An 8,543-nucleotide genomic window follows, 5' to 3' on the forward strand; every position below is an offset into this window, starting at 1 on the left:
ATTGTGTGTGATCGTAAGCCGACGGTATGGATATCTGCTCACAATATCAATCATTGAATTGTCTGGTCCAGACTTGATAACTTACTGGCCGCAACAAGTATATTGCTGAGCGCAACACAACGCAACAAACAAATAACCCCTAAACATTGTAGAATGATTCTTTCAAGCCAACCAAATTGTCCTGCAATCGCGAATACACAACAAAGCGCCCGCACCATAAAAACAAACAAACAAACAAACAAACACAATTATAAATAAACCTGATGCAAAAACTTAGAAAACTCCAAAACGTTGCTTACTTGCAAGAACACAAGCCCATCATTGCAATTTCCGAAAAGCCATGAAATCATTACATACGAGTACCATCACACATTTCCACTCTAACTGATATCATTAACTTCGATTTGAGGAAATACGCCCCTACACATCTATCCAGATTAAGTAGCCTGTCTGTTTCTAACAATACGGGGAACCTTCCATCCAGACATTCCCGCTAATGACCACGCTTCTATTTCTGGTTTGCAGAGCACGTGGCCTACGCAGTGCCGTTTTTAACCTACCAGGTCCTCCACCTTCTCGAATCTTCTTAAGCACGTTTTGATATCTGTACTTCAAAGACATCACTTGCAGTTCAGTAAAACACATGCTCAGTGAAGTAAAATCTTTAAAGCTGAAAGGAACTAGAATAAGAAATTCCAGTTTTGCCGACTTGACCCCCAGATCTACCTGGATACATTGGCCCTTGCATTAATGAAGAGCGAGGGCAATCATAGGACTTCATCAAACCCAGTGAGGATGAAACGTACCACCCTACATTCAACTACCGTGGACATGCCTTTGGTTATCATGAATAGTATACCTCAGCAACCCATGCTTGCCGTAAAAGGCGACTATGCTTGTCGTAAGAGGCGACTAACGGGATCGGGTGGTCAGGCTCGCTGACTTGGTTGATGCATGTCATCGATCCCAATTGGGTGGTTCGATGCTCATCTTGTCAATCACAGGATTGTCGGGTCCAGACTCGATTATTTACAGGCCGACGTCATATAGCTGGAATATTGCTGAATGCGGCGTTAAACAACAAATAAACAAACAAGCATGAATAGTATACGCTTTCATTGGGTATGACCTTCAACATCAAATATAGACAGTAACGTTTGAACTCGCCTTGATAAGCATCACCAAGCAAACCGATGTTCATTTCCCGATGAGACCGCCTCCGTGGTCTAGTGGTAGAGCGTCCGCCCGGAGAGCGGAAGGTTTGGGGTTCGATCCCCGGCCGCGTCATACCAAAAGATGTTAAAAGATGGTACTTGTTGTTACCCTGTCTGGCGCTCGGCATTAAGGGGCTAAAACAAGGACTGTTCGGCTCGGAGTCAGTATACTGTGTCTGAGTGGGGTATTCATGTTAAACTGCGGCATGGTATCTCAGTGAGCTAGCACTATAAATCGGCATCAGTCCGGACTAGTACAAGCAGCCACACAAACACACACACGTAGATGCACGTCGCTATATAAGTGCAATAATCTTGGACGCGACGTTAAACCCCATTTCACCTCACCTCACATTTCCCGATGAACGCCAGTAAGTCGCGTGATTATGTTATCAAACGAGCGGAACTACTTACGAGAATACCCCCATGTCTTACAATAACGCCAAATACGACAACGTCTTTTAGATTGTGCACATTCGGACAAAACTAATGTCAGTTTTCAAATAAACAACGAATTTCGGTTTTTTAAACTGTTGTCATAAATATCTGTTTGTAATTATCGGACGCGCCGCGTGAGCAGATCGTCCCTTTCTGACCTAAGATGATTTTGATGCATTGATGGATTTATTCGTATTGGACTTGGGAATTCTTGATGACATTACAATGGGGTTTTGTACGAAACAGTCTCGGTATCATCCGAAATAGCTAAACGAGAAATTGAAGATGAATTGGCAGTTTCTGATAACAAAGATTAACTACCCCCAGAAAATTAAAAGTGGTTGCTGAGGACGAGTTGATGCAAAACGAGCCATTACATCAGTCTGAATCAACGAAGCAAAATTAAACTGGGGACTGAGAATTGTTCGGGGTTGAGAATATTGTTGATTATTCCTTCCGCGCATCATGAGTGGGTGAGTATGGTTTTACGCCGCTTTTAGCAATATTCCAGCAATATCACGGCGGGGGACACCAGAAATGGGCTTCACACGTTGTACTCATCTTGGGAATCGAACCCGGGTCTTCGGCGTGACGAGCTAACGCTTTAATCACTAGGCTACCCGACCACCCCTCCGCGCATCATGAAATTTGCTCACGTGACGCACTGTCATCATAAGCTGACGAACGTAAACACATACAACTTCAATCCTTAAAAATGTGTAATTCAAGAACATTCAAAACGGCTCTACGGACCACATCCATGATCCAGTTGATACAGCGGCAGGTCGATGGTTCGATCTCTGGCCGCGTCATACTTAAAAAAACAGTTAAAATAGTGCATTTGTTGTTACCCTGCCTGGCGCTCGGCATTAATAGGATGAAACAAGGGGAGATAGACTGGTGTGTCTGAATTGGATATTCGTGTTAAACTGCAGTATGGTATCACAGAGGGCTATCACTACAAAACTTAGAAATATATAGTACAAGCAGCCACGTCGGTATTGTTTTATGGCAGTGTAATTTATTGTTAAACGTTGATGGTAGCTGTATGACATTGTTTCTGTTGAGATTCAGTTGAAGTTCATTGCATTTTCTTTGGACAATGATTATTTGTCAGGAATGTAGTATTTTTTAATGCAAGCAGTGGTGAGGAAGTTATTATATTTTTATATTTAGATGCTCGAATTATCTGTAAACTTCCAGAATAGCAGGGATGGATTCAAACGTTATAAAAACATGTGAATATTCTGTGATGTTCAAGTGACACTGGATTGGTCTGGAACTGGGTAGAAAGTGCTGGAAGGTGGCTGGTGACATATGTGGAGCGGACGCGACCTTGTCTGATCTCACACATTTCATCTGACATTACATCAAGACCAGCTTTCGTGTGAAGACCACTTTTCGCCTTGGTGTTCAGCCGAGGCCTATCTCGGTAGCTTGACCTTTGCTGCGGAGAGGTGTTAATTATTGTCATTGTCACTTCCACTGCTCTCACATTTCATTCTGCCATTGAATATTGTACTGTCATTCTAATGTGTACTGCCATTGTAATTGCTATTCAGTAATTCGTATTCATTTGTAAACCTAGTTAATTTTGTAATGCAGTTGTAGATTTAATACCATTTGTTGGTTTCACAAAAAATTCCTTTACGTACGAGTTTCTGGGTTAACTAATTGCTTCAATTTTGGAATCGACAGTAACAGTACATTAGTGCAATAACCTTGACCGCGAAGTTAAACCTCATTTCACCTCACCACCAACGTATGCAGTATATAAGCCAGATGTAATGTGCCTGGGTGAAATTTGAATGAAACAACGTCATCTCCTACCTTTATAGGAGTGATTTGAAGAGTATTCCAGCTGTTCACGGCGTGTCAGGTTAATGAGTCATCAAATTTAGTGACAGCTAATGGTGGAACTATTGAAAACGAGCATTGTCAATTTTCTCGTTGACATTAATTGGCAAAAAAAATGGATGGAATCTAATGAAGATAGGACATTGTACTCCTCTTTGACTTGGTCGTTTCAGAGGGAATAACAGTTTTTGCCTTCAAGGACGGGTAGATCAAATTCCGTTTTGGCCCACTGAAAGCGTGAGATGTTTGAATTAAGGAAAACCCTGACACACCAGTATTAACGTTATCATACATGCTCAAATGTTGTTTTTTCTTTCCGCCACTTACAAGTTTGCACATATTAATATTTGTCAAGGTGTTCCGCATTTCTGAAAGTATGGATATCCCGTGGGACCAAAGATACCCGTATACCATATCCTTTCCTGTGTACAATATCTGATCTTTCTTGGGGGGGGGGGGGGGGGGGGGGTATGAATCGGAGGAACGAGGAACTATACATCCATGTTTGATGGTGGCTATAAAGGAAACTCGAAGGAAATGAGTTTGAGCTTGTTCACAGATACACGCCCAGAAACGTTTTGCTGACGTTTGTAAGTTTTTGGTGAAATCAAAGTTTCCTTTGTCCTGCAGATTAATTTTGTCTTTCACTCACTCACTCACTCACTCACTCACTCACTCACTCACTCACTCACTCACTCACTCACTCACTCACTCCTGCTAATTATGAACTCACTCACTCACTCACTCACTCACTCACTCACTCACTCACTCCTGCTAATTATGCCACGCCTCCTCGTCAGAACTTTTAAGTGTCGTTTGGGTTGTAACAAATATCCGATATCCCACAAAATGCAGCTGAATCAAATACAGGACTGATTTGTTACATCCGCCACTGTCATCAATTGTAATTGGGTAACTTTAGAGATTTGTATATTTTTGGTCCTTTAAAATAGCTTTGTTTGTGGATCGCATGTTTATTGCTCAATGTGGCATTACCGTCAGATCTAAATCAGTTCCATTTAGAAACATACAGTTCGTCCCTATTGGTGATTAAAGCGCGACGCTGCCCGTGAGGAATACACATCGTGAAGTAATTTGAGAAAAGATGAATGTAGCTCTTAGACCACTAACGAGGCTATTACGTGCTTAACTAGTTTCCTGTAACTCCAGTAATATACAATTTAATGTTCAGCTTGAATCATGAGAACCTCGTGGCACATGGCTCTATATATTTGTAGACGATGTGTACATTCAACATTGTGTCAGTTCTCTAAGTTCTAATAGATTTGGTATTGAATTGATTCAATATTAATTTGGCCATTGGACTTGGTTATCTACAAAGAATGTATATATACATTTGCAGGCTTTATATTGAAGTACTACTTGCGCAAAAAGTAACATATCACATGCTAGAGTGAAGGATGTGAATCATTACTGATGTATACAGTCTCGTATCATATGATAGAGTGAAGGATCTGAATCATTACTGATATAAACAGCCTCGTATCATATGATAGAGTGAAGGATCTGAATCATTACCGACGTATACAGCCTCGTGTCACATGATAGAGTGAAGGGTTTGAATCATTCCTGATAGATACAGCCTCGTATCACATGATAGAGTGAAGGATCTGAATCATTACCGACGTATACAACCTCGTATCACATGAAAGAGTGAAGGGTTTGAATCATTCCTGATGTATACAGCCTCGTATCATATGCTAGAGTGAAGGATGTGAATCATTACTGACGTATACAGCCTCGTGTCACATGATAGAGTGAAGGGTTTGAATCATTCCTGATAGATACAGCCTCGTATCATATGATAGATTGAAGGATCTGAATCATTACTGATGTATACAGCCTCGTATCACATGATAGAGTGAAGGATCTGAATCATTACTGATGTATACATCCTCGTATCACATTATAGAGTGAAGGATGTGAATCATTAATGTTGTATACAGCCTCGTATCACATTATAGAGTGAATGATGTGAATCATTACTGACGTAAACAGCCTCGTATCACATGATAGAGTGAAGGGTTTGAATCATTCCTGATGTATACAGCCTCGTACCATATGATAGAGTGAAGGATGTGAATCATTACTGACGTATACAGCCTCGTATCACATGATAGAGTGAAGGATCTGAATCATTACTGATGTATACATCCTCGTATCACATGATAGAGTGAATGATCTGAATCATTACTGATGTATACAGCCTCGTATCACATGATAGAGTGAATGATCTGAATCATTACTGATGTATACAGCCTCGTATCACATGATAGAGTGAAGGATCTGAATCATTACTGATGTATACAGCCTCGTATCACATGGTAGAGTGAAGGATATGAATCATTACTGATGTATACAGCCTCGTATCACATGATAGAGTGAAGGATATGAATCATTACTGATGTATACAGCCTCGTATCACATGATAGAGTGAAGGATCTGAATCATTAATGATGTATACAGCCTCGTGTCACATGATAGAGTGAAGAGTCTGAATCATTAATGATGTATACAGCCTCGTGTCACATGATAGAGTGAAGAGTCTGAATCATTAATGATGTATACAGCCTCGTGTCACATGATAGAGTGAAGGATCTGAATCATTAATGATGTATACAGCCTCGTGTCACATGATAGAGTGAAGAGTCTGAATCATTAATGATGTATACAGCCTCGTGTCACATGATAGAGTGAGGAGTCTGAATCATTAATGATGTATACAGCCTCGTGTCACATGATAGAGTGAAGAGTCTGTATGATTACTGATGAATACAGCTACATATCAAGTGGTAGAGTAATCATGTCAAGATGAAGAGTCGACAACGAACTCCCTCTTCACTATTAAAGCTAGCCATGTTGACACTGCACTTGGTTCTTTGCTGTCTCATGGATCGAATCTGCAGCTTTGAATCTTATGAGAAGGTATATTACAGTTCAAGACACGTGAGATAGGACGGAGTTGAATCGTTAACTAAAATAAGTTTCACAATTTTGTGTCTTGATTTCGTACACAAAGGTGATGCGGTTCTTGTTTGTTTTTATTATCATTTCTGTCGACAAGCACAAAAAGTGATTTCAGAATTCCGACGTAAGTTTTGCTCAAAACGCGAGAACAAATTGCCCATATTCTACTTCTTGGTCTCGGAACGGTGTTTTGCTCCATGCATTATTTACACCGTAAAATACTTCAAGTTGAAGCACAGCTAATACCCTGCTGCTTCAGCCTTACAGTGACGTGGTGCGACTCCATACAGTTGGTGGCATCGGTACTTCGTGACAAATGTCTCTGCACAAGGCTGCTGAAAATCGTCCTCGGCTAGTTGTTAGTGTAAAGTAAACGTGATTGCATTGAAGTCTTTAATCACTTATACATCGTAAGATAAATGACTTCGTTCTTAGCCGATCATTTACATTCAAGGTGTGTCAAAATGCATTTTTCATAGTCATATTCTTTCATATTTTTTTATTTCTAGCTGTTCTTTCGTCACACATTTCAAGGGTGTAGAGTTCGCTGAACGGTTAAAAGCGAACGCGCTCTCTTCACGTAGATTGCACTCGATGACCCCGTTACTGGCGAACACACAACCGGAGCATCTTCAGCAGAGTTATAGTGACCATTATCATCCAAAACAGGTTCTCAAGTCAGTCAACTCCGATACACATCTTTTTAAGGTGTGTGTTTAATCGACTTCGTAATGGTAGGGTATCATTATCGATAAAGCATTGAACAAGCATACCAAAGACCTGGGTTTCAATACCTCCATGTGCATGTGTGAAACCATTCTTGGCGTCACCTGCTGATATTCCTGGAATATTGCTGAAAGCGGCATAAAATAAGACTCATTCACCCTCACTCATCCTATCATAAAAAACTCAGAGAGTAATATTTAATATGAAACACACCTGCAAGAATAAATTAAATGGTAAATCAGTTAAGGCTGACTGTTTGAACACTGTCAAGTTCAACACATGAAAGTGAGTCAAAGTTGGCACGTCAGTATGCTATTGGAGTGAATGGAGTATTTCCTACCTGTACAGAACTGCGAGGATCACCAAGCATCCGAGTAACATAGCTGCTGCTACTACGGCTGGTACCAACACTCTGACTGTATGGCCAGCAGTTCCCGCTCTAACTCGCTATTGATCGACCACCTTCTGCAATATTATTCGCGCGTACCAAGCTGTGCTCAGATTGGCCGACGACGCCAGGTTGTTTCACTAAGGACCGTAGTCGTAGCTTATTTGAAGAGAGAAGTACTAATCTGGACTCTATTTGTGAATTCTTCCGTTTGTATCCCGTAGGTCGAAGAAGGCAGTTATGGCAGACGTGACAAAGTAATGTCTTTATGCTAATATAATTACTTGTCTGAGAGTTCCGACCGAGACCGACGGTTTCGCAAATTTGTTTTCAAAGAATAGTTCCAGTATAACAAATATAAGGAAAAAGATCGCCTTGGTGTAAAGTAGTTTCAAAGAGGATAATGGTAATAACATAGAACTGAGTAGGAGCATGTAGGTTCGAGTGGTTAGGTGTCACCTTGACGGGGACATGAGATATACAAAAGACTAATCATGACGGGGACATGGGAAATACAAAAGACTAATCATGACGGGGACATGGGAAATACGCAAGTCTTTTCATGACGGGGACATGGGATATACAAAAGACTAATCATGACGGGAACATGAGAAATACAAAAGACTAATCATGACGGGGACATGGGAAATACAAAAGACTAATCATGACGGGGACATGAGAAATACAAAAGACTAATCATGATGGGGACATGGGAAATACGAAAGTCTTATCTTGACGGGAACATGAGAAATACGAAAGTCTAATCATGATGGGGACATGGGAAATATGCAAGGCTTTTCATGACGGGGACATGAGAAATACAAAAGACTAATCATGATGGGGACATGGGAAATACGAAAGTCTTATCTTGACGGGAACATGAGAAATACGAAAGTCTCATCATGATGGGGACATGGGAAATATGCAAGTCT

The 8,543-nt window shown here is 40.8% G+C and overlaps 1 protein-coding gene across 1 annotated transcript in view; it reads right to left on the bottom strand.

Moving 5' to 3' along the window:
- LOC124145980 (thyrotropin-releasing hormone receptor-like) overlaps positions 1–7,670 on the bottom strand; it is a 46,244-nt gene extending 38,574 nt beyond the window's left edge. Inside the window, exon 1 of the mRNA XM_046515985.2 lies at positions 7,564–7,670. Coding sequence (XP_046371941.2) covers positions 7,564–7,604 — 41 coding nt within the window. The 5' untranslated portion in view covers positions 7,605–7,670. The remainder of the gene's footprint in view (positions 1–7,563) is intronic.
- Positions 7,671–8,543: the final 873 nt, after the last annotated feature.

This window comes from Haliotis rufescens, unplaced genomic scaffold, assembly GCF_023055435.1.
Source record: "Haliotis rufescens isolate VD_foot unplaced genomic scaffold, xgHalRufe1.0.p SCAF_9, whole genome shotgun sequence".
NCBI classification, from domain to species: Eukaryota; Metazoa; Mollusca; class Gastropoda; order Lepetellida; family Haliotidae; genus Haliotis; species Haliotis rufescens.